This window comes from Stegodyphus dumicola, chromosome 2, assembly GCF_044657685.1.
Source record: "Stegodyphus dumicola isolate Sdum_Otavi_A_Nest chromosome 2, ASM4465768v1".
NCBI classification, from domain to species: Eukaryota; Metazoa; Arthropoda; class Arachnida; order Araneae; family Eresidae; genus Stegodyphus; species Stegodyphus dumicola.
The window spans coordinates 101,312,495-101,340,176 of NC_140769.1; the positions used below are offsets into that span (position 1 = coordinate 101,312,495).

At 34.6% G+C, this 27,682-nt stretch overlaps 1 protein-coding gene across 1 annotated transcript in view; it reads right to left on the reverse strand.

Moving 5' to 3' along the window:
• LOC118202583 (transmembrane protein 39A) overlaps positions 1-27,682 on the reverse strand; it is a 99,122-nt gene that overhangs the window by 69,289 nt on the left and 2,151 nt on the right. The window contains exon 2 of the mRNA XM_085810966.1: positions 6,374-6,569. Coding sequence (XP_085667092.1) covers positions 6,374-6,569 — 196 coding nt within the window. The remainder of the gene's footprint in view (positions 1-6,373; positions 6,570-27,682) is intronic.

Sequence of the window (27,682 nt, forward strand, 5' to 3'; positions counted from 1 at the left end):
CGCTCCCGCTCCGCTCTCTCTTGTTCAAGTTCCCGCTCTGCTCTCTCTTGTTCACGTTCCCATTCTGCTCTCTCTTGTTCACTTTCCTGCTCTGCTCTCTCTTGTTCCCGTTCTGCTCTCTCTTGTTCGGCTATTTCTTCTGCTTTTCTCTGCTCAGCCGCAGCCCAAATTCTTGCCGCGTATTCTTTCGCAGCTTCTTCTTCATAGTCCTCGGCATTTAGAATAGCCTGCCTAATTTCTCTTACTCTATTTACCTGAGACGCATTTGTTTCAAACTCCTTCGCTAACTCCAATAGCAGAGCTTTAGTAAATTTCCTCATAAACTCACCCATTATGGAAAATTAAAGAAAAATAACCTACCCCAAAATACAATAACACAAAAACAACAACAGGTCTATCTCTCCAAAACTGAATAATTCCCTAAGATTCTGAACACAAATTGCCTTACAACACTTAATGATAATACCTATGCCTACATACAAAGCATATATAAAAAAATGCTAATTAAGAGGCAACCTTTTCCTGCTCTATATCAACTATATAAATATTGTCCTCTAACTCTGGACTGATTTAAAAACTAAATTTTTCTAAAGCATACTGTTACAATACTTCGTGCAATTTAAACAGTTACTAAAACAATAGAACAAACAATTTAATTTCAATTAGCAACAGTAACCACAAGCTTAACTTTCAATAACCACCAGAAAACTTTTGATCCCCAAAAACAGAACTATATCCAAAATAAACCTAGTCTCAAATAACTGGCATAACTTCTCCAAAATCACAAAAATGGTACTCACCAATTTTGAAGACGCCTTCGATTGACTCTCCTGGCACTACTTGGATATTCTTCTGGGAAATTTCACTATTTTGCGGCACTAGATCACACTTCCTCCGGCGTTCCCTTCTGACAGACTGTCACTTGTCACTGAAGAGGCTTCACCATGCGCACTGTCCTTGCATGCAAAATTAAATCGTTCTTGAAGAGAAGAAAGTCTTTACTGTTCACATAAAACTCAAGTTCACAGGCGAAAAAGTCCGTTCCCAAATTTACTCTCAGAAACAATCCCTAAATGCTGCCACCAATTTTTAATATTTACTGCTGTGGTATAGTGTTAATGCTTCAACGGTGTGATGTTGAACTCCAATGAAAACGCTAATGACGGAACACCACATGAAAATTTTATTGAATGCCCCCCCCCCAAAAAAAATGGCTACATACAATTCAGAAGAGAAAAACCTAAATCTTTTCCTTAAAATCAAATTCTATACATTTTGCGTGCGAGAGCAATTTGTGGCTCTCGAGCTTGCGTTTTTAACATTACCAACAATTTAATTATTTTAATAAAGACTATTTTAACAACTATTGAAAACGCATTTGTAAGTTAAAAAATAATAATTTTCAGCTTATGCTCACGAGACATCCTTGTCCATATAAATCTTCAGTCTCTTCTTCTTTTATGTGACCTTATCACACTGCCATAGTCCGGCCAATGCTTTCTTACGGATGCATGGTCTGGATCAATGCTATTAACAAAAGCACACATGTAAACATTTTATAGAAGGTGCAAAGACTTGCTTGCCCAACTGCCGCATTAGAATTTTTACTGCAAATTCCACCCTTGAAACTGTTGCCATGTATAGGTTGAATAAAAAATGGCACATGGTGCCAAAAGCCAGGTTTCGGTCATAAAAACCACCTGAAAAGCCACACTGACATATGCCTGGACTTGGGCAATGAGATCCCTACAATCTATATGTCCAAAGATGCAATTACTAAAAACAATAGTTCCAGATAAACTATTCTCAACTTATATACCAAAAAGGAATGAGATAGAATCTCTTATTGACCTAATACCAACAAGATCAATTGAATGCTACACAGATGGATTAAAATCCAACTTCACTGGAGCTGGAGCTATTGTAAGAACCAAGGGATCTGGAGAAGATTTCATTAAATTTCATCTATACTCGGAGAAACTAACAACTGTTTTCCAAGCCGAGGTTCTGGCGATCAATATGGTCACCAGGGATCTCTTAGCAAAAAATATGGTTGACAAGAATATATATATTCTCTCTGACAGCCAATCAGCCATCCTTGTCCTGGATAATCATGTCAAGTTAGAAAAATGTGTTTTGAACTGTACTCAAGATATCAATTCTCTGGCTCAGGCCCATAACACCAATAGTTTAGTTTGGGTCCCAGGTCATTGAGATTTTGCTGGAAATGAACTAGTCGATAAAGTAACTAAAGATGCTTCGTAACTACCCATATCTAGCCCAGAACCATTTTACCCAGTTTCATATCAAACTGCTAAAAAAGAAGTAAGAAACTGAATAAAGAACAAACATGATGATATATGGTCTAAACCACCAGACTATACTCATTCTAAATCGGTGCTCAGTACACTCAACTTATCAGGTAAACTCATACACCTCAGTAGAACTAACTTATGCCAGGCAATTCAAATTGTTACCGGACATGCTTATCTGGCCAAGCATCTCAACAAATGCGGTCTTGCCGAATCTCCTCTCTGCCCGGCTTGTGGAGAAGAAGAGGAGAAGAACACCTATTCACTTCCTGCAACGATATCCAGTGTTTTCTGTTCCTAGAAACAAATTCCTTGGGTTTCCCTACATCAGCTTCGATCAGGCCCTTCTATACAAAGGGCCGTCTGGCATAATAGGGTTCCTAATGTACACTAAATACCTACAGGTAAGGTGAATTTAAAACCACAAGAAACAAGCAATGAGATGCCCTGTGAGTCTTTTTTTTTTTTTTTTGATAAAAGAAACTATGCAGGGATTTCCCTCTCACAGCTGTGTTTTGGAATATAAATACAGATATCAAATCTATATACACCACCTGGCTCAAGGAAGTACCTCTGTCTCTCCTTATTTAATTTATTTTTCAGGCTCACCATCGCACCCTTGTTTGGTCAAAAATTGGCGTTTGGTGGTTTGAGAGGGATTGAATCAACTCTTCATCCAATTGGGATGTTTTAACAATTTTACCGACCCTCCGAATTTAGAGATGGGATCTTTTACTAATATTATATATTTGGTGGCAGTTTGGAATCTTATATACTTATTTACTATCTACCTTACACGGGAATAACCATTTAAAATTTTTGTTTTAAATGTCCAAATGGCGGAAGAGTAACGAGCAACATTGGCTAAATTTTTTTCCTTCTTTTAATAAGAAGGAAGCGCCACCATTATGGGTCTATTTAATCAATGCTAAAGGTTATACAAGTGCATTATTGCATTCCTTTTAAATGTATATAATGTGTGCTTTATATATTCAAACATTTTCAAATTATAACTAATACACATAGAAAATATTATACAGAAAAAGAAATTCTAGCATGTTTTAATGACTTCAATTTAATATGCAGCAGATATTATAGAAGAGAAATTATTTAATCTTACAGAAAACAAAGAAGTAGATAACATGTATGAATATTTCTTATTTCTTTCCAATTAAGATTTTTTAGATACTGGTACTGAAAAATATATTAAGCACTTTATGAGTAATTGATTTAAAATTTCATGGACAAGGAAAGGAATGTTGCATAGTCCTTCCTTTTTCCACAACAAAACATGCCTACAATCACTTTTTAGACTACACCTGGACTCCTCAGTAAACAATACTCGGACCCAGTTGTCTTGGCTCCATTGAACATGATGACAGCACCAGTTTAAAAGCCCCTCAGGAATCTGAAGTGAGTGAGACATAAACCACTGGTTTTCCAGCATACAGTCCAATCTCGTTTAGCCTTCATGTAGTAGTAGAACTAATTTGAGTTCCTGTAGCAGCTTGAAGGCCTAAAACTAAATCTCATGTAGTCACTTTGCAGGTTCTTTGAGTCGAGAACGAGAGACAAATGGTCTTCTGATGCAATTGTTGCTCTTGATTGCCCTTGACCAGGCTGCTTGTCAACTGATCCAGTGCTTAAAAGCAGTTCCAAACCCTTGATATGACACTTTGAGGGATATTCAAATCTTAGACAAACTCTATTTATGTTAGACTTCCCTCTAACAATTATTCGCCACTTTTGACCTTCACTTAAATGATGCTTTTCAGTCACAGCTACTGAATACTGATCACTCTCAGAAACCACATTCACTTTAAACAACACTACAGACAAGAATTCCAACATATGTCCATTGTGCACAACATTGTCAATCACCAAATTTGCATATTTCTGACATTAACATACGCACAGAAGTGCAATTTTGTATTCAATTGTATTTAATTAGAGCACTGGATAAATAATTACAGCACTGGACATTGGTTGCAATGTCAACTTTGTGAGCATATTTTTAATCAATTACCCTTTAATTTTGATGACTAGTGTTGTAGGGTTCAATTAACCAATTATTCAAATTTTTGTTAGCTTTTTTAAACTCCTCTACTTCCCCTCACATATCCTCACCAGGATGTTCGCTAGCCAGTGCCCGTTACTATTTTGTCCTTGCTGTTGTTACACTGAGTTGCTGATACGTCTCGTGGTAATTTAATACGTCTATTGCCATATAGGTTTTTGTGTCAACCTAGTTAGCCTTAACATAAATTGTTAGTCCAGCATGAGTACTCATCTTTGATGTTATTGTTTAATTTTTCTTAAGTTCCCACCACAAGTAGATAATGTTATTGTAAGCACAAGTACATGCACTTATGTTAAGAGTCTGACGAATAAAAGAGAGTTTGTGTTACACTTCTTCTGTGCTGGTTTTCTAGCAAGATCACGTTAACATCATGATAGCGAAGAGGACTAGAACTTATAGTTCATCTGAACAAAACTTTGAGTGTCTGAATTATTATGCAAGTTACTAGTTAATAATTAAGACACAATAACACGCTGAATATCTCTTGATATGATTGATAATGATATAGGCGTGTTATTGTGTCTTAACTAGTTAATACTTTTTTATGTTAATACTTTTTCGAATAAATTTTATTATGAGGAAATTTTGATGATATTTATTTTGAAATATGCAAGGTTTAATCTAGAGAGAAAAAATAACAATATTTATAATATAATTAAGGAAAGTAATAATATTTCCAAAAAAAATTGAAGTCAACTTTTCAATATTTAGTAGTACAGCCAAAAGTCGTTAATCCGGACTCGTAGGGACTTTGGCGATTCCGGATTATCGATTTTTCTGGATTATAGATCATCAGTTTAAATCTGGTAAGACGGCATGCAGAAATTATAAAATTAAAAATATAAAACCGTAATTTATGAAATAAACAACAGTTATGATCTAAAGCATATCAAAATTTACAAAAAAAAAAAAAAAAAAAAAAAAAAAAACTTAATATTTATTTGTTTACTTTATTAAACATTTCTTTCAATGTAAGTTGTTTCATTTTTTATGTGATAATACATTATCTTTAATTCTATAAACAGACATAATTTCTTGTTCAGTTACAAAGTTCCGCTGTCCATGTCCTATAATTGCTGTGTCGAGAATACCGACTAATTTGTCAATCGAAATTTTTTCGTTTTCAATAACCTCTGTTATTTTCTTCGCTATCGGAAGCGAATTATAATGACAAGGAATTTGATTTAAATCATATCAAAGACGGAGTACATCGAGATGAAATACTACATTTACTAAGGAATTATAAGCCAAATAAATAAAAACATCTGCCCTGAAGATAAGGATAGTGCTGACAGATCAACTTCCAATTCATTGCGCGCTGCGGCATTAAAGATAAACAAAGGATATGCCTTTATCCATTTTTTGCATCAATTCCACTTCTTGTTTAATGGACTTCGAAACATACTTTCACTTTGTAGATCCTTTACATATTAGTAAATATATATCAGAAATTCTGTTTGACATAATTGAAAGTTCAAGCTTACTTTTATAAAATTGCTCTAACAGTCTGCAAAAAATAATAAGCCGAATCCAATTTGAAGATTAAAGAACAGCGCAATCTGCAACATTAACTGAATTAGATAATTTTAGCTTAGCTTATACCGTCCGTTATACATTAGACGCGCATTCGTGAACGTATTTTGCACATGCGCACAAGCATATTCGCAGCCGTAAAGGTCTTACACGCATGCGTCAACGCAACGCATGTGCAGAAAGTTTGTAGCTTTGAGGTTCGGATTATAGATCATTCCGGATTATGGGTGTCCGAATTAACGACTTTTGACTGTACCAGATCAATGCAGGTAAAATTCAGCAATTCAAGTATTTAAAAAAATGTGAGCCACTGTATAAACATTTATCAAATATAATAAAGATAAATATTATTTTCTTAATACAATTCAAATTAAATTTTCTCGTCATGTCATATTATAAATAAATTAATAGAAAACAACATATCTATAGTTACCAACAATGAACTTACTAAAGCATAGTCCGTGTGTGAATATGGTAACCAAAATACACTTCGATATAAATTTATGTACTGGCCAGCCATAGCTAAAAGACAAAACGTAAATGCATCTATCTCAAAATACAGGTCACTTGAAGTTGGCAAATCAGGTAAAGGTATATGTTTGGGAGGAACCACTTGAGGCTGCGTAGGCATCTCACAAGCATGCCTAAAAAAGAATGTATTTGTGAAAAATTATTTAAATTTACGTTTAAATGATTGATAATGATATAGTATGTAATCTTTTGCTTTTAGTTTGGTATTTCTCAGACAATGCCGCTAAAATGCTGTTTTCAAAATACAAAACTGCATAAAATTAATACATAAATGAAAATTTCTTTAATCAATGTAACCATCCATCAAATTAAATAGTGCATTATGGGAGCTATAATACTGCTTTAGTGACTATCCAGATTTTACTGAAAAAACAAATTGTACTGTGTAGGACATGTACACATCATACTATGCGTACTGCGTGTAACAAATCATACTGTGCAAGTTCAATTTGTGTGAAGATGTACACATGAAAATGATGACTGTAAATTATTCGACGGCCCCATGCAATTGCAAATCGACAATTCACTTCTATGAGAAAAGCGAAAATACAAGAGTTGCATGCTGCACAGCAATGAGGTGAGGATTTATTTTCAGATGATTCTAATGCAGAAAGCATCATGAACCAAAGAAACCATAGCAAATGAATAGAAGGACCCTTGGTATTTGATTTAACAAACTGAACTGATAAACTTCAAACAACCTACAAATTGGTAGGTCACATACTACATCATTATCAAGAGATATTGCATATTTATAATAACAAAAGGGAAATAAATAACATACATACACAGACATATATATATGTTGCATACAGAGAAAATCCTTCAAATAAAATACAGTACAAAGTCTTTAATCCTGACTTGTTGGGACTTCAGCGATTCCACATTATAGATCATCAATTTAAATCTGGTAAGATGGCATGCAGAAATTATAAAATTAAAAATATGAAACCATAATTCATCAAATAAAGAGCAATTATGATCTAAAGGGTATCAAAATTAAAAAAAAAAGGCTTAATATTTATTTGTTTACTTTATTAAACATTTCTTTCAATGTAAGTTGTTTAAGTTGCTTTGTTTTTTGTGCTAATACTTTCTCTTTAATTCTATAAACAGACATAATTTCTTGTTCTGTTCCACTGTTCAAGTCCTTTAATTGCTGTGTTGAGAATACTGACTAACTTGTCAATCAAAATTTTTTCGTTTTCAATAACCTCTCTGTCACTTTCTTCACTATCGGAAGAGGTACATCGAAACATGCTTTCACTTCGTTGACCCTTTGGCAGCTCCAGAATCGGAAACTCTTTTTGACATAATCGAAATTTCAAGCTTACTTTTTATAAAATTGCTCTAAGTTTGCAAAAAATAATAAGCCAGATCCAATTAGAAGATTAAGGAACAATGCAATCTGCAACATTAACTGAAATAGATAATTTTAGCCTACCTTATACCGTCCGTTATACATTAAACGTGCATGCTTAAAGGTATTATGTGCATGCATAAATGTATATGCGTTTATGCATGCGCAGAAAATTTGTAGCTTTGAGGTCCGGATTAAAGACTTTGTTTTTTATATGGGTTAGTAGAGAGAAGGGTACCCATTGTATTATCGTAAGGTTGTTTTATTTATCTTCAAGTTGTTGTTTCATTTGTGGTAGCACGAGTAGTTGAATGGTATGGAAACCCTATTATTACCTGATCGGATGCATGATTGCGGTAAATTTGTAAGAGCTTGTGATGTGTGTGTGTTAGTTAGGAAGTATATTGCTTGTTTTGTGGTTTAGACGGTAAAACAGCTGAATGTGATAAGATTAACTTGAAGTTTCTGTACAATTTGAAAAGAAAGGGGAAAAGAGCATTACTTGACCGGTGTGTAAATGAAGGTTTACTTAAAGGTTACTTACATTACTAGGCGTCCTGTTTGTAGGAAAAAAATGCGGATGGTCGAACGTCAGAAATGCGTATGGTCGAACATCGTTACGGAGGATATTTTTTACTCTTATTTTGTGAATGCGCGTAGCGACGCCAGTATACAGTTTCTAGTTCAGATAATTTTAGGAAGTTTTTGGATGCTGTTAAGGAATTTTGTTTGACTGAAGATGTGTTAAATTCATAAATAAGGTAAGTGGATATTTCCTTTGTGTAGTGCAAAGATGAATTTCCTTTTTTGTTATTACATTGTTTGGTTTAAAATGTAGTTTTTTTTTTTTTTTTTTTTTTTCCTGCTCCTTTGGCTTTTTAAGAGAATATAGTTTGATGTGTTCTTGGAGTCAAGGGAGTGCGCAAAGGCTAGTTTGTGCAATTCTCTGTTTTTTTTTTTAAATGAAAATAGGTCGATGTGTACATAGATAAAGTCAAGGGAGTACGCAATGCCCATTTTTGTGCAATTCTGAGATTTTTTTAAAATGGAAATAGGTCGATGTGTACATAGATACCGAGCTTGTGCAATTCTTTGCCTTGTTATTTTCGTTTTGTGTAGCGGCAATTATTGGCGCAAAAATCGCTGCTACACAAGCCAAAGAATTGCACAATCTTGGTATCCATGTACCGCCAAGAATCGCCAAGGGGTACCCGTAAATATATTTTTACTAATATATGAATATGTTAATTGTGCTTGGAAAATAACTGAAATCATAAAAATCATAATAATACACTTTGTGAAAATTTATCTACTTCTGGTAACTTATCCGATTGTCTGCACCCTTATAAAAAAGTAATCATGAGGTAACATAGTACAACACCAAAATATTTATGTGGCAACCCATGATATCACCAAAAAGCATTTATACGGCAAACATGCCATTTTATGTATATGTGTATTTGCACTTTTGAAATTCAGACATAATTTTTTAATTAGTGGTTTTTTTTTTTTTTTTTTTGCATCGAGTCTTTTTTTTTTTTTTTTTTTCTTTTGGTGGGAGTTTGCCGTTTGATGTAAAAGAAACACTGTGACATTATGGCCAACAATAAAGAATGCAAAATTCACATTCGATGAAGATGTACTCACATACAACCAAATTTAATGAAAATGCAATGCAAAAAACTGCAATTTCAATTGATATTTGCAGCCACAATTGACTTGGCACTCTAATCGTGCTTATTTAAGAACATTTACATTTTTTATACTGTTGCAACAGGAAAAGAGCACAGAAGTATCTTAGCGATAACAAGAGCAGAAATAGAGGTGCATAATTAATCCAACATGGAAGCTTACCAGAAGAAAGGTTTTGGTAAAAATTTTGAGTTCAAGTTCTGAAGTAGCTACTTCAAAGTTTTGGTTTAAGTTCTGCATTAGTTGCACATTAAGAAGTGCAGAAAAAAAGTATTACTATTATTTTTAGAATGGGGAGAGGGGGAAATTAAGAGGCTATTGATAGTTTAAATTAAATATTTTGATTTGTGGGCTTTTTAACTTACATACATATGTATTCAATAATTATTTAAAAAATACTATTTACTTACAAGTGAATGCACTTGTACATTGTGCAAAAAAAAAAGGGGGACAGTTCTGTTTCTCCCATTCTACTAGGCCGATTGACGAAATTCAACTTGGGTTTTTCATACCTCAAAAGTACGACTTAGGATATGTATCAGATTTATATATAACATAGTATAGGTATTTTTATACAAAGTCGGACTTTTTTAAAATTAATGGCAATTTTTTTCCATATTTCGATTCTACGACTCAAATTATGCCAAACTGCCTAGTTTTGCAAAAATCACACTGGTAGTTTTTAAAAAATTAGCTCTCAAAATTTTAGCTCCTCAATGTTAATTGAATATAATTGAATATATTTATTAATATATTTTTTATTAAACTTACTTGATTCCTTCTTCAAGAATTCGAAATTTAGGCTTAATCCAAACTTAATTCGCACATTTTTTATGATTTATTTTAAAATATTTTTTATAAATGTTCAGAAAAAATTTTTGTATTATAACCGATAAAATTTTTAACATCATCTTAAAAGTAGATGTATTTCTAGGTACATCTGCAAAAAATTAGTTTTTTTATTAAAATTTTTCGAAGATATACATGAATTTACATAGATGCGCATTTTGAAATTTGGCATATTTGTTACAAGAAAAAATAATGCCAAATGTGGTTTACACTTGTTAAAATTACTTGAAAGTATAAACGAAGTCCTTTTTTTCTGCTTGTGTACAATGAAAAAAGGGAAAGGAAAATAGGTTGCTATAAATTAAGAAGAACGTCAAGTAAATTATTCTTTGCACAAACTGAAAAAAAATGTGCCAAGATAAATTTTTGAATTTCTCCTTAAATTTCGTGCCAAATTTCACAAAATTTTATATTTAAGCACAATTTGGTTAATCTTTGGATTATGGTAACTTGGCGATTTTGGGCAAAAATTTGGCGACCAGCCCTGCTACAGCAACCTGCTAGTTTGTTTTTGGACGGCATTCTGTTTTCACGAAGAAAAGGCATCTTTTTTTTTTTTTTAATCAACATTTTTTTCCAACAATCTGCTAGCCGAATTACACTTATGCTTAGAACTTTTATGGAACAAAAGTGCTTAATCATGATGAAGATTAGATGCGAAATTGGGAGAAAGTGCAGAATCGCCTACTGCTTGCCGCGTTTCTAAGAATTGCACATACACAGTATCATCCATGTACACGTCGACCTATTTTCACTTAAAAAAACATTCCAGAATTGCACAAAAATGGCATTGTGCACACTCTTGACTTTATCCATGTACACTGCTAAAGTCCTAGCTAGTAACCTTTATCGCCTTACCAAAATGTCGCCAAACTACGTGTTACCATATTCCAAAGATTAGCCCACAATTTGAGTCAGAGAATTGAAATATGGAAAAAAAATTGTCATTTCAGAAAAATCCAATTTTGTGTCAAAATGTCTATATTAATACAATGCTATATATAAACGTAATATATAGCCTAAGTCACACTTTCGAGACTTGAAAAATGCAATTTGAATTTTGTCAACTGGCCTAGTACCACGGAAGATATACAGTTGTCGTTTTCTTTTCGTAATGCTCGATCTATTTTTCACAGTTTCAAGTTAGGTGGGGGGAATAAGTGCCTATAGGTGACTGTTCTGACAGATTGTTGGGTTATATGGATTATAGCAAAGAACACAACATTAGCTATCTTACTGCTCGGCCACTGGTCGATGTTGAATGCAAAAAAAAAAAAAAAAAAAAAAGGATTTAAATTCCATTCAAGACCATCCTGATTAAATTAATGAGTGAAACCTAATTTGCAGTAATGATGCTAACTATGGAACAGGTCTTTGTATAACCTATATTTTTTTATTAAATAGTCAAAACTTTTTTTTTTACAGTTGAATGTACCTGTCAAACTACTTTCCATAGCTTCAGGTAGAAATAAAAAAGAATGATATTACTAAGAACTGTCTGAAGCTAACACAAAAAGAGCTCTTGTTAATACAAAATGAGCATTGTTTTCTATCCTAAACCATCATGCATAATTATCGAGTGAAGTCCAACTAGCAGTAATGATATTAAATATTAAATAGACCTTTATTAAATACATTGCATCTTTGCAATAAATAGCTAAAATAAGTTTTACTGCAAGTAAATTGCTTATGCAGGAAACATTTCAGATAAAAATAAATATGTGTACATTTGTTAAGGAAAAATAGGAGCTGATTTTTTCTTTAACTGAACATTGCAATGCATCCAAGGACTTGTAGGCCTCTGGCAAGGTCTTTCTAAGGGAAACTGTTTTGTATTCATGGAAGGACAACTGAGAAGATATCTAAATACATTGTTTGCCAAAATTCAAACTAAATAAATCCTACCACTATTATTCTAAATGTCATTAGGTTATTAACGCAATTATAATTTCAACTACAATGAATTAGCAACTTTGTTCAGGATAAAAGATAGCTTAAATTTTGATGATAAATTAAAGATACGAGGGTTGGAACTTTAATAGTGGCAACTACAGTCAAAAGTCATTAATTCGGACACCCATAATCCGGACCTCAAAGCTACAAACTTTCTGCGCATGCGTCGCGTTCACGCATGTTCACAGGCGTTTAAGAGTGTGCGTAAGACCTTTACGTCTGTGAATATGTTTGTGCACATGCGCGTTTAATGTGTAACAGAGGTATAAGCTAAGCTAAAAATTCAGTTAATGTTGCAGATTGCGTTGTTCCTTAATCTTCGAATTGGATCCGGCTTATTATTTTTTGCAGACTGTTAGAGCAATTTCATAAAAGTAAGCTTGAACTTTTGATTATGTCAAATAGAATTTCTGATATATATTTACTAATATGTAATTTGTATCTACAAAGCGAAAGTATGTTTTGAAATCCGAAATCTGTTTATCAATTTCACGCTGTGGATTGGAAGTTGATCTATCAGCACTATCCTTATCTTCAGAGCAGATGTTTTATATTTTATTTGGCTTATAATTCCTTACTAAGTGTAGTATTTCATCTCGATGTACTCCGTCTTTGATATGATTTAAATCAAGTTCCTCGTCATTATAATTCGCTTCCGATAGTGAAGAAAGTAACCCAGAGGTTATTGAAAACGAAAACATTTCGATTGACAAATTAGTCGGTATTCTCAACACAGCAATTATAGGACTTGAACAGCGGAACTTTGTAACTAAACAAGAAATTATGTCTGTTTAATAGAATTAAAGAGAAAGTATTATCACATGAAATGAAGCAACTTACATTGAAAGAAATGCTTAATAAAATAAACAAATAAATATTAAGCTTTTTCTTTATGTAAATTTAGATACCCTTTAGATAATGACTGTTCTTTATTTCATAAATTACGGTTTCATATTTTTAATTTTGTAATTTCTGCATGCCATCTTACCAGATTTAAACTGATGATCTATAATCCGGAATCGCCGAAGTCCCGACGAGTCCGGATTAACGACTTTTGACTGTATTTATTTACAAGGAATACAAAAGTGATTCATGTCACCATGTTTTACAGTTCTTCAATATAGTCGCCAGCATTGTGTACAGCCCGTTTCCAACGATGTGGAACTCTCAGAATACCTGTAGCAGCGCCTGTTTTGTTGATAGTTTGAATGGACCAGTCTACTGCCACAAGAATCTCAGGAACAGTTTGGAAGCGAGTGCCACGAAGTGGTTCCTTCATCTCAGGAATTAAGTCATAGTCACAGGGGCTTAGATCTGGGGAGCATGAGGGATGGTAAAGCACTTCCCAGCCCCATCGCTTGAACAAATCAGTCACAGCTTGCGCTGCATGCGGCCGAGCATTGTCATGCAAAATGAGAGGAACACTCTGCAGAAAGTGTTGCCATTTTTTTCTCAAAGCTGATCTGAGATTGTGCTCCAAAAATGAGCAGTAATACTGCGCAGTGACAGTCTGCTGTGGGGGAACGGTATGCATTAGGATGACACCATCACAGTCGTACAGGAGAATCACCATAACTTTCACATTGCTGGGGTTCTGACAAAATTTCAAACGTCGTGGTGACCCGTGATGACGCCATTTGTTTGATTGGCATTTCAGTTCTGGCTGGTACGATTGGGAACAAGTCTCATCCAGTGTAATGATATGGCATCGGGCCCAAGTCTCATCCAGTGTAATGATACGGCATAAAAAAGCATCTCCTTCGCACTCATAGCACTCCAGGTGGGTTCGGGCAGCATCGTATCGTAGCCATTTCTGCATTTCCGTCAATTGATGTGGAACCCATCATGAAGCAATTTTTCTCATGGACAGGCGTTCCTTCAGAATGTGCAGCACAGTCGTATGTGCTAATCCTGTTTGTCCGGCCAGCTGACGAATCGTTTGGCGGCAATCACTGTCCATTAGTGCGGCAACAGCTTGCACATCTGCATCGCTGACACTCGGATGACCTGGCCGCAGTCCTTCATTGAATGCTTTCACCCATCTTGCTATAATTCTGTAAGGCAATGCAGATTCCCCGCAAGACTCTTGAAGCCCTTGATGACACTGTTATGCTGTACGACCTCTGGCACATTCAATTTTTATCCAACATTGTTGTTCTTGTTTTGAAAACATCCTAACAACACTTACTTTAGACCGCAAGCCAATACAAGGATCCCTTCTTCGCGTCATTCCGCATGCGTATGACATAGGCAGGACGAGTCTTTTTGCTGAGAGGTAAGGTAGGTATGTAGTTTACGTGTGGTATACGTGATATTCTTTGGTTTTGTTGCGTAGCGTTTTTTCAGCTGCGTTGCCACTATTAAAGTTCCAACCCTCGTATTATGCTTTGTTGAATAATGTACTGAGAAACTGCTACACGCAAGAACATACAAAAACTTAATTAATATCTCATATTTCATGTACTGATAGCACTTCCCCAAAGCTGCTTTTAGATTGTTGCAATTCCATCAATTCCTGAGGCATGATCATATCTGCAAACTTTTTTTTCAAATGACAATGTTTTATATCATATATAAAAATAGTGTACCGTTCTCAAGGTGTAATAAGTCATTAGTACTAATAAATTTAATTATAATTACACTGTAATTCTAGTAAATATACACTGGTTATCATAAATTAAGGAAAAATCACAAAAGTAGCGATAAATCCCTCAAAAATAGGCCAAACCGTGTAAAATTTGAATATGTTGCCAAGTAAGAGTAGCTGAGTAAATCTGCGATATGCAAATTAGTGGCGCTGCTTTCGGAATACATCATCTACGAGGAGCATAAAGGTCCATGTTTGAGAGCAAGCCCACATATTTCACTGTGACAGTGACATCAGAAATCTGAGATAGCCAATTCATAACAATGACCTCCAGGCATCATTTGCCTGCAGAACTGCGATGGAGAGCCATTGGGAGACTAGAGGCAGGAAAAAATGAAACAGAAGTGGCCAGATGGCTAAATGTGAGTTCTTCTGGGGTTCATAGACTTTGGAGGCAATTTCAAACCACAGATTCGGCATCTAGGAGGTTCAGCCAAGGACGGCCAACTACTACCAGGGTTGCCACTCAAACAGGAGAATGAAATTCCCTGACTTTTCCAGGTTTTCCAGGTGTGTTTCAAGAAAATTCCAGTCTATCCGCGTAATGTACGTTGGCTGTGCTAAGAGGTAAATTAATTATGGTATTACTTGTATTGTGTAGCAAATTCACTTAATTATTCAATAAATCCCAGAGGACATTTATTCTTAATTATTCTTGGTATACTTTGTTTGATAATTTTGTTTAGTTTTCCACTTAACAAAATTTAAGATATATACATTGGATAACAAATGTATGTTTTATTTAATTATTACTCATGATCATCACCAGTTCAACATGAGGCTAATCCGGTCCTTATAAATCACAACGCAATGCTAAATAGTTAGGTTAGATTTTAGGTAAATTTAATTTGCGTGAGGTATGTTCTTAAAAGGCACCTTAACACTTGAAAACACAAATATAATTATAATAGTTGTTGTTTTCTCCACTGAAGATTGAGATTAGAATCTTCCCAATCTGGAACAAAATAAGGCTTTTTTTTTTTGGCAGACATTCTGCAGCTAAACGGAAGAAAGAAATCTATTTTAATAAATTGAGGTACGAGGGCCATCCAGGAAGTAGATTACGTTTCCGTCTGTGTCCGCTAGGGGCGGGGCTAGCGCGGCCATCTTGGGGTCAGAGCGTTGCGCAGCTCAGTCTGCATCTAGCCGTGCTAGTGAGAGGTTCGTGCTGTGCTCCGTTCAGATACTGTGACGGTTTGAAATGTCTGCGTTAATTGAAAATCCCGCGAGCTGCGAGGTGCGCTCAGTAATAAGGTTTCTGACTGCAAAAAACTGTAAACCGATAGAAATCTATCGGCAGCTTCGTGAAGTGTATGGGGACAACATTATCACTGAAGGTGGAGTGCGTCAGTGGGTCATAAGATTTCAAAATGGCCGAACCAATGTTCACGACGAAGATCGAAGTGGGAGACCCAGCATAGTGACCGCCCAACTTCTCGAAAAAGTCGATGCTAAAGTCCGTGAAAATCGAAATTTCACAATAACGGAACTTTCTTTGAGTTTTCCACAAATTTCGCGAAGTTTGTTGCACGAAATCATCAGCGAAAAGCAAGAAGAGGTAACGAAGTGTTTGAAGGCGCAGGCGGCCGAATTTTTCGACGAAGGAATTTCCAAGCTCGTACATCGCTACGATAAATGCCTTAATTTGTATGGTGACTATGTAGAAAAGTAGTATTTGAGTGTGGCTTTCATCTGTATATAATAAAATTTGTTTCCTATACTTTGTTTATTTTTTTATTCCAAAACGTAATCTACTTTCTGGATAGCCCTCGTATTTTATATTTATTTCGCAGCATACATAATGAAAAAATATGTGCATTAAATTTCGTGATGGTATGTCATCATACTGCTATAATTAATTTCTGGATTATGCCAGAGAAAATTTCCTGAAATTTGGAAATATTATTTACTAATAATAAATAAATTTAGAGGGAAGAAGCAACATTAAATTATATGAATAACATAAAAATAATTACTTAAAAATTGAATTAGAATAATCAACGATATTTTAACGAATATAGTTATATTACATGGCTAGCCTAGATGACTGATTACTATTTTTTTATTTTACTGCAAAATGGCAAGGTATTTATTAAAAAGAAAAAAAAAAAAAAAAAGGTTTAAAAAGATTTTGCGGTAAAATTCTAGTATACGGTAAGGCTTTTGCACGATTTTGAAAATTGTCGCCAAGACCAAAATGACCCGTTTACTGCGCATCATGATGTCGCCAAATCTCATTATTATTCTAACCAAAGAACGTCTATGTAAAGAAGAAAAGGTTCCATACAAGTAAAATGCTATTACGCCGTTAGAATGCGGAGGAAAAATTTGCCAAGGGATTTGGCGACGGAACCTGACGGCCAGAATTTCCCTCTCCGCGATGTGTACAGGAAATTGAGAAACACGTGTTAAGAAGAAACGCTCTTTGACAAAAAGAAAACTATGAAAATCCGTTTTTAAAATTATTGAGAAAAATCCACGCAATAATTTTAAAAACGGATTTTCGTAGTTTTTTTCCCCCCTGAAAATAACTAATCCATGAATTAATTTACTTGCGCCAAAAAATATTTTCTTTTCCTTTAGAGTTTAACCACTTGCGCTAAGACTAAACTTCACGGTTGCGGTGCCGTGCGCTACAATATAACAAGCGGTAAAGTGTCTCATTTACGCCGCTCCGCATCTGCGAGTGCAATCCAGAGCTGTAACTCGAGAAATAAACAATCTCGTTGTTAGGCGACGTGTGCACCACGTTATTTTCATTTTTGCGATAAATGCTTATCGACGTGGTGTTCACATCGCTCACAGTTTGACACAAAAGCATCTCGACGTGCGTGGTACGTCTTTTTAGCGCAAGTCGTTAAAGAAATTTTAAACGATATTCATTTTATGAACTCTTGATAACGTGACCTTCGAGCTTCGACACCGTTTTCGAGCTTTGGCAACAGATATATCAGACATGCACAGCTGTTTCCCTCTATGATGGAACGGAGCCACGTCTGTTGCAGAGAGGTTTTCCTTTTTTACAATACATATTCTTTGATTCTAACCTCCATGGTACCGTATACTAGAATTAAACCCATTTTGTTTTATACGAGAACAGGTACTTTCTTTAGTTCATGCACTGCACATGCGATTCTCGAGAATACTGGAAACCAAAAGTTGCGGGAAAATTGCTTTGCCTTTCTAAAAGACAATCAAATTGGAGCTGCGAAAATTGGCTCTATGCCAGCTACCCGAATGACACTCACGTGATACATAATTCGCCAAAAAAGTTATCTCTTCCGACGTCGACGCAAAAATCGCTTTTTTTGGCGGGATCGTTGTATGAACTTCCCTGACTTTTCCAGATTTTGACAAAAATACTTAAATTCCCTGACTTTTCCCTGAATATTTTGGTCAATTTTCGAATTCCCTGACTTTTCCCGGTTCTCCCGGTTTTCCAGGTAGCGTGGCAACCCTGTACTACGACGAGCACCGATGACCGATATATGACATTTCACGAAGGTGGTCTGTATGTGAGGCAACCAGCCATTTGTGTGCAGCTCATGTCATGACATAGAAGGGACTGTTTTCAGTGGGCACGACAACATGTCCACTGTACGTCTGATCAATGGAGGGCAGTTCTCTTTACGGATGAGTCCAAGCTTAATCTAGAAAGTGACAGTAGGTGTTATTTGATATGGAGAGAACCTAGAACCCGTCAAACATCCGTGAAAGAGATGCATACGGAAGGGGCAGTGTCTGTGTTTGGGGTGGCATCTCTTTGGGTGGACACACAGACCTCCATGTCTTTCCATGGAGAACCGTGAATGCTCAGATTTATAGAGATGACATCCTTGATGTTTATGTGCGCCCATATGCCTGGGCAATAGGTGATGCTTTCCTGTTACAGGACACAACAACGCAAGACCCCATAGGGCTCGCTCGTAGATGATTATCTTCAACAGGAAACAATTATGCGCATGTAGTGGCCACCTCAATCCCCGGACTTGAATCCTATCAAGCACGTTTGGGATGCTTTAGGGAGATGTCTAGATGCTCTCAATCCGCCCCCTCAGACCCTTGTCGCGCTTGCAACTGCTTTGCAAGAGCAATGGCTCTCGCTTCCTATGGAACTGATAGGCCGCATAATTGAAAGCATCACACATCACTGTATGTGCTGTAGCGCTTCTAGAGGCGATCATATTCCATATTGAAGGTATTTTTCCTATAGCAAACTGACACCTTCAATTTGTTCATTTTATACATGTGCTAATTTCTATACTATCATATTTGTCTGATATTATGTTATTTGATACCTTATTATGTGTTATATATTGTGGGTAAGTTTCATTAAATTCTACATGTAACTTTTTTAGTAATCGTGATTTTTTCTTAATTTATGATAACCAGTGTACATACAGTACAATTTTACTGTAGTTCTAACTGTAATGTAATTACAATTAGAAACCATACAATTATGGTTGTATTATATTGTACAGTACAAAGTCTTTAATCTAGAAGTCCATAATCCGGACCTCAAAGCTACAAACTTTCTGCGCATGAGTGTTTAATGTATAACGGACGCTATAAGCTAGGCTAAAATTATCTATTTCAGTTAATGTTGCAGATTGCATTGATCCTTGATCTTCTAACTGGATCTGGCTTATTACTTTTTGCAGACTGTTAGAGCAATTTTATAAAAAGTAAGCTTGAATTTTCGATTATGTCAAAAAGAGTTTGCGATTCTGGAGCTGCCAAATGATCTATCTACAAAGCAAAAGCATGTTTCGATGTCCATCAAACAAAAAGCGGGATTGCTGCAAAAAATGAATAAAGGCATATCCTTAATTTTTTTTCTAACCATTCTGAAATCTGTTTATCAATTTCACACTGCTCTGCGGGGGAGGGGGGAACATCGCAGCGCGCAATGAACTGGAAGTTGATCTGTCAGCACTATTCTTATCTTCAGGGCAGATGTTTTTATTTTGTTCGACTTATAATTCCTTACTAAATGTAGTATTTCATCTCGATGTACTCCGGCTTCGATACAATTTAAATCAAATTCTTTGTCATTATAAATATCACGAATACACATCAAATAGTTTTCTGGTTGCAATTTTTTAATTTCGACTATGCGTATTGTATGCTTTACGCATGCGTGCATTGAAAGAAATGTTCAATAAAGTAAACAAATAAATATTAAGCTTTTTTTGTAAATTTTGATACCCTTTAGATCATAATTGCTCTTTATTTCATAAATTATGGTTTCATACCAGGTTGTTCAATAAATTTGCGGAACGGAAATGAAGAAACCAATTGTTATTTCTAAAAATGTCTTTATTTTTCAACGAAGTTTCCCTCGACTTCAATACATTTATTCCAACCGTCTTCTAATTTATGGATCCCTTGACTGTATTGGTTTTTTGGCAGCTCTGCAAAATATACCCCCATGGCAGCTATTACCTCTTCGTTTGAAGAAAATTGTTTTCCATTGTTTGAGGTGTGGGAAGAGCCAGAAGTCGGAGGGAGCTAAATCTGGCGAATAGGCTGGATTTTGCAACAATTCGTACTTCAATTCAGTTATTTTAGCAATGTTTTTTTGAGCTGTGTGCCCAGGTGCATTATCTTGGTGGAAAATGATTTTCTTCTTCTGTAATCTGGGTCTTCTTTCACGAATTTTTTCATCTTATTGATTCAAAAGGTTACAGTAATAATTCAAATTAATTGTTTTGCCAGTTTGAAGGTAATCTATAAACAAAATTTCTTTCACATCCCAAAAAACTGATGCTAACACCTTCATGGCTGATTTTTGCACATGAACTCGCTTCGCACCGAAGTGTTGAGTTCACACCATTCCTTAGCCTTCTGTTTTGATTCAGGATCATAATGGTAGACCCTAGTCTCATCCATTGTGATAAATTGACAGATAAAGTTGCTTTTATTTTTAAAATGCTCCAAATGTTGCTGGCAAAGTTGCATCCGAATGTGTTTTTGCTCCATCGTTAGAGAATGCGGCACCCATTTTGAACAGAGTTTTTTGAAACCCAAATTAACACTCAAAATATTGCTCACTATGGCAATGAAATGCCTAAAGCCTCTGTTAAATCTCTTTCAGTCAATCGACGGTCTTCTAATACCATATCTTGTATTTTTCCGATGATTTCCGGTGTAGATGCAGTTTTTGGACGTCCCTGTCGCGGATCGTCTTCAAGGCTGGTACAACCACTTTTGAATTAACTAGCCCACTTGCAAACCATTGTTTTTGAAGGAGCAGATTCACCCAACACATTCACCATTTCGGTATGAATTTCCATTGCCTTTAAACCTTTTTTTACAAAAAAATTGATAACTGCACGTTGCTCAATTTTATCCATACCTGAAAAAAGGCACAACACATTAGATATAAAGGGCGGTTAAACAATGAATAAATTAAGAGATCGAAATGAAACTTTTGACATGTTCCTAAGAAAGAACAAATATGAAAATGGCGTCGAAGTTTTAGGTCTAATATTGACGAATAGATGGCGCTCAGCGAACTTATTGAACAACCTTGTATTTTTAATTTTATAATTTCTGCATGCCATCTTACCAGATTTAAATTGATGATCTATAATCCGGAATCGCCGCAGTCCCGATGAGTCCGGATTGAAGACTTTGTACTGTATTGCAATTACACTGTATTGTATTAAATTGCCTGCAATTACAATTATTTTTTTTATTATACGCTGCAACCAAAAAAAAAAAAAAAAAAGGGGGGGCAGGGGACAGTTCTATAACTCCCATTCTACTGGGCCGATTGAAGAAATTCAACTTGTGTTTATCATGTCTCGAAAGCACAACTTAGTATATGTAATAGATGTATATATAACATTATTCTCATATAGGTATTTGGACACAAAATTTGGCCTTTTCTGAAATGACATGCCATTTTCCACCATATTTCGATTCTATGACTCAAATTATACTAAACTTGTAAATTTTGTAAAAATCGCATAAGTAGTTTTTAAAAAATAAGCTCTTAAAATTTTAGCTCCTCCATGTTAATTGAATTTTGGTATATATTTATTATTCTCTCTTTTTTTTATTTGATTTTTCCTTTCACATTTTGAAATTTAGGTTCATTCCAAACAAAATTCGTCCTTTTTTTGTTTTATTTTTAAATATTTTTTTTATAAATTTAAAAAAAAAATTGAATTATAAAATTTTACCATCATCTTACAGTAGATGTATTTGTAAGCATACCTGCAAAAAATTTAGATTTCTTTATTCAAAATTTCCGAAAATATAAGTGAATTTATATATTGGTGCATTTTAAAATTTGGCATATTTGTTAAAAACGATAAAACATCACATGTGGTTTAGGCACTTTGTTAAAATTATTTTAAAGTAGGAACGATGTGACTTTTTTTCCGCTCATGCACAATATAAAAAGCTAGGAGCGATGTGACTTTTTTTCCGCTCCTGTACAACCTAAGGGAAAGGAAAATAGGTTGCCATATATTAAGAAGACAGCCAAGTAAATTATTCTTGGCAAAAAAAAAAAAAAAAAAAAAAAAAAAAACAAGATAAAATTTTGCATTTCTCCGTAAATTTCACGTTAAGTTTTACAGAATTTAATATTTAGGCATAATTTGAGTCGAATCGAAATATGGAAAAAATTTGGTATGTTATTTTAGAAAAAGTCCGATTTTGTGTCAGAATACCTATATTAGAACAATGCTATAAATAAATCTAATATATATTCTAAGTCACGCTTTTGAGACATAAAAAACGCAATTTGAATTTCGTCAATCAGCCCAGTAGAATGGGAGATACAGAACTGTTCCCCCCTTTTTTTGCACAGTGTGCAATTTATATTACAGTTCTTTAGGACTGAATTGTAATTGCAGTTGCTTGATTTATAATTACACTGTAAATGAAGGCTTTCAAATTACAATTACGTTGCAATTGCTTTAACTGCACTTACCTTGTAATTGCTGTCACAATTACATTGTAATTTAAAAGTATACAACATTTAATTTCATTATAATTGAATTACTTGTACTTGAAATTTCATTGTAAATCAAATATTAATCAATTACACTGTAATTGAATTATGTTCAACTCTGAATAGAGAGAATGCTAGAAGCAGTATAAGAGTATGGATGAAAATTTTAACAGAAGTGCAGGTATAAAAATAAACAGATGAATCCAACACTTTTTGACCACAAATCCCTACCATATAATCTTAGCTGTCAATCAGAATGTGATGGGGAGGGAATTTTCCCAAAATACAAAGGTTGTTTATATGTATTCTGAACACAAATTTAAGTTTCGTACAATCGACCCTTTTCATCCTCCATATTTGGTCAGATTATTCCAAAAAGTCTCACATGTTTTTTTTCTATATGAGTAACTAGCATTGGTTGTACAGTCAAAAGTCGTTAATCCGGACTCATCGAGACTCCGGTCGAGAAATCGGCGATTCCGGATTATCGATTTTTCCGGATTATAGATCATCAGTTTAAATCTGGTAAGATGGCATTCAGAAATTATAGAACTAAAAATATGAAACCGTAATTTATGAAATAAAGAACAATTATGGTCTAAAGGGTATCAAAATTAAAAAAAAAAAAAAAAAAAAAAAAAAAAAGCTTAATATTTATTTGTTTACTTTATTAAACATTTCTTTCAATGTAAGTTGTTTAAGTTGCTTCGTTTGTGATAATACATTCTCTTTAATTCTATAAACAGACATAATTTCTTGTTCAGTTACAAAGTTCCGCTGTTCAAGTCCTATAATTCCTGTATCTACCGACTAATTTGTCAATTGAAATTTTTTTGTTTTCAATAACCTCTGTCACTTTCTTCGCTATCGGAAGCGAATTATAAAGACAAAGAATTTGATTTAAATTATATCAAAGACGGAGTACATCGAGATGAAATACTACATTTAATAAGGAATTATAAGCCAAATAAAACAAAAACATCTGCCTTGAAGATAAGGATAGTGCTGACAGATCAACTTCCAATACTTTGCGCGACGCCCGCCGCGGCGTTAAAGATAAACAAAGTTTAGATAAACAAACGTTAAAGTTTAGATAAACAAAGGATATGCCTTTATCGATTTTTTGCAGCAATTCCACTTTTTGTTTAATGAACTGTGAAATATACTTTCGCTTTGTAGATCCTTTACATATGAAAAAATATAGGTACTTTTCCGTTTTGCCGGCGCAAGCGATAAAGTCGCCAATAATGGTAAAACCAATGCCAAAAGGAATATTCTCGTTAGTAACCTTATACGCCTCATTTTCAAAAGAAGTCGCAGCTTTTTCTTATCAGATTGATTATTTCTTTCAGTACTGGCATATAATTACATAGAATTTTTATCAGATAGTACAGTTTTATGTCTAAGGCCATTTTCGGTAATTAAGTCAATTAGGATGCAATCACAGCACTTACCCAAAGCCGAAAATATAGAAAAGGTAAAGTCATCCATTCTAATGAGAATGCATTAGCGAAGTAAAGCACTGCGGTTTTACATAATTTCTGAGTAAGCTATTCGTACGAATTGAAATATTTCTTGCATTTAACCTTGTATTCCAAATGAAGATTGAACTTGAAATTAATGTAGATAATTACTGAGAGCATTAGATTTCTGTAGAGTAGTTTGCTTGAGATGAGATCGCTTGGGGTCACGTGATATGAACTGGCGAATCAGGATGTTGAACCATGAAAGCATAGTAAATTCTTAAATTAATGTCTTTTTACAAATTTATTTTCTTTATTTATTGGCTTTTTATAAAATTTCAAGCCATATTAAAATGTTTATGTCTTCAAAATAAAAAATTCTTGGAACTAAAATTTTTTAAATATTTTTTATGTGTATACTACATGTTGTCGCCAATAAAGTCTGCTTGGCGAGATTTGCGCCGGCGAAACGGAAAAGTACCAAAATATATATCAGAAATTCTATTTGACATAATCGAAAGTTCAAGCTTACTTTTATAAAATTGCTCTATTTACTTTTATAAATTGCAAAAAATCTAATTTACTTTAATATATTGCAAAAAATTATAAGCCGGATCCAATTCGAAGATTAAGGAACAATGCAACCTGCAACATTAACTGAAATAGATAATTAGATAATTTTAGCATAGCTTATACCGTCCGTTATACATTAAACACGCACTCGTAAACGTATTTTGCGCATGCGCGCAAGTATATTCCCAGCAGTAAAGGTCTTACGTGCATGCGTCACTCCGACGCATGCGCAGAAAGTTTGTAGTTTTGAGGTCCGAATTAACGACTTTTGATTGTATTTGATCTGTTTATCTCAGTATTTCATTACATTAAGACAATTATAACATAAACACTTTCCCCCCTTTCCCAATCTATTGTTAATTTGAGTAACAAACCATCAATACAGGATCAGTGATAAGACTGCATAATCATTTTTAATACAGTCAAAAGTCGTTAATCCGGAAACCCATAATCCGGACCTCAAAGCTACAACCTTTCTGCTCATGCATCAATGAATAATGCGATCACGCATGTGCACAGGCATTTACGCATGTGCATACGCGTGTTATAGCAAACTGACACTGTGTCAGTAGTGTCAGTTTGCTACAGGATTACGCATGTGCATACGCGAAGTTCCGCTGTTCAAGTCCTATAATTGCTGTATCTAGAATACCGACTAATATGTCAATGGAAATGCTTTAGTTTTCAATAACCCCTCTGTCATTTTCTTCACTATCGGAAGCGAATTATAATGACGAGGAACTTGATTTAAATCATATCAAAGACGGAGTACATTGAGATGAAATACTACATTTAGTAAGGAATTATAAGCCAAATAAAATAAAAACATCTGCCCTGAAGATAAGGATAGTGCTGACAGATCAACTTCCAATTCATTGCGCGTCGCGGCGTGTCTCCCCCCCGGGCCCGAACAGTGTGAAATTGATAAACAGATTTCAAAACATACTTTCGCTTTGTAGATCCTTTACATATTAGTAAATATATATCGGAAATTCTATTTGACATAATCGAAAGTTCAAGCTTACTTTTATAAAATTGCTATAACAGTCTGCAAAAAATAATAAGCCGGATCCAATTCAAAGATTAAGTAACAACGCAATCTGCAACATTAACAGCTTAGCTTATACCATCCGTTATACACTAAACGCACATGCATAAACGTATTATGTGCTTGCACACATGCACATTCTCAGCTGTAAAGGTCTTACACGCACGCGTATGTGCCTATGCGCATGCGTCAACGTGACGCATGCGCAGAAAGTTTGTGCTTTGAGGTCCGGATTATAGATCATTTCGGATTATGGGTGTCCGAATTAACGACTTTTGACTGTATTTCATCTCAATGTACTCCGTCTTTGATATGATTTGGTTAAACTTTGGATTATGGTAACTCGGTGATTTTTTGGTGAAAATTTGGCGACCAACCCTGCTACAGCAACCTGCTAGTTTTTGTTTGGATGCCATTTTGTTTTAACGAAGTAAAGGCATTATTATTATTTTTTTTTTTACTCAACACTTTTTCTCAACAATCTGCTAGCCGAATTACGATTATGCTAGAACTTTTATGGAACAAAAGTGCTTAATCATGACGAAGATTAGCTGCCCAGTGCAGAATCGCAAACTGCTTGCCGTGTTTTTAAGAACTGCATATACACGGTATCCATGTACACGTCGACCTATTTTCACTTACAAAAATTACTAAAATAAAGTTTAATGGGACCAAAAGAATTATCTGCTGAAATTGTGATTCAGTTTCACACACAAAAAAAGTGCCAAAGCCTGTGTTATTTCGGACTTTGGTGGTGCACGCCCGGTAGAATGATGGTTTATATAAAAAATTGAAAAGTACCAGAGCCAGGTTCCAGTGCAATTTAAGATCTTCTATGGTTGGTACTACTAAAAAGACAGAAAGACAGTATTCATACTCAATACTCAGTAACTGGAAAAAGTCATAAAGGGTAGATTCAATGAACATCTAGAGGTTGATCTTTACAATATGGTAACTGGTAGTTTGGCGACATTTTGGAGGCGATAAAGGTTACTACCTGGCACTTTGGTAATAATGTGAGCAGTACTCAGTTCCGATTACGCATTATTTTGTGTGAGGGAAATGAGAGATCATGGGATATGTCATGTGATATTAATGGACGAATTACGGTTCTTTAATCGGAAAAGGGGGGAAATCGGGAAAAAATCTGGAAATTTTGTATTTGGCATTATTCTGTGTTGTGTGAAACAGTGTTCGTGAATTTTTGGATCCCATGGCCGTAACTAAAGTGAATTCGAAATGGGTATTTATGTATGTATTAATTTAATGTATGTGCTCATTTATATTTTAAGTAGTGTTTTTGAATTTAATTATATTTTAATTAAATGATAGTTATTTTGTGAATTTTATATTTGTAGGAATTTGTTATACATTTTAGTTGAAGTAAACGTGCATGGAAATAATTTAAATATCTGACACTAAGTATTTGTAATGGTTGCGGTATGAATTCGTTGGTGACGTGTATAATGTAATAGATGATTTAGAGGTAAAAGTTTTTGGATATTTTATTTATTTTATATGTGGAAATGTTCATATTTGGAAAGGGTAAATACTTTTTCGCGATCAGGTATTTTCATATATGTTCTTTTTACCGGGTTTAAAGATTGAGAAAATTGTCATGTATTTTCGTGAAATTTTTCTAATTTATGAGAAAAAAGCTGTGTACATGGAT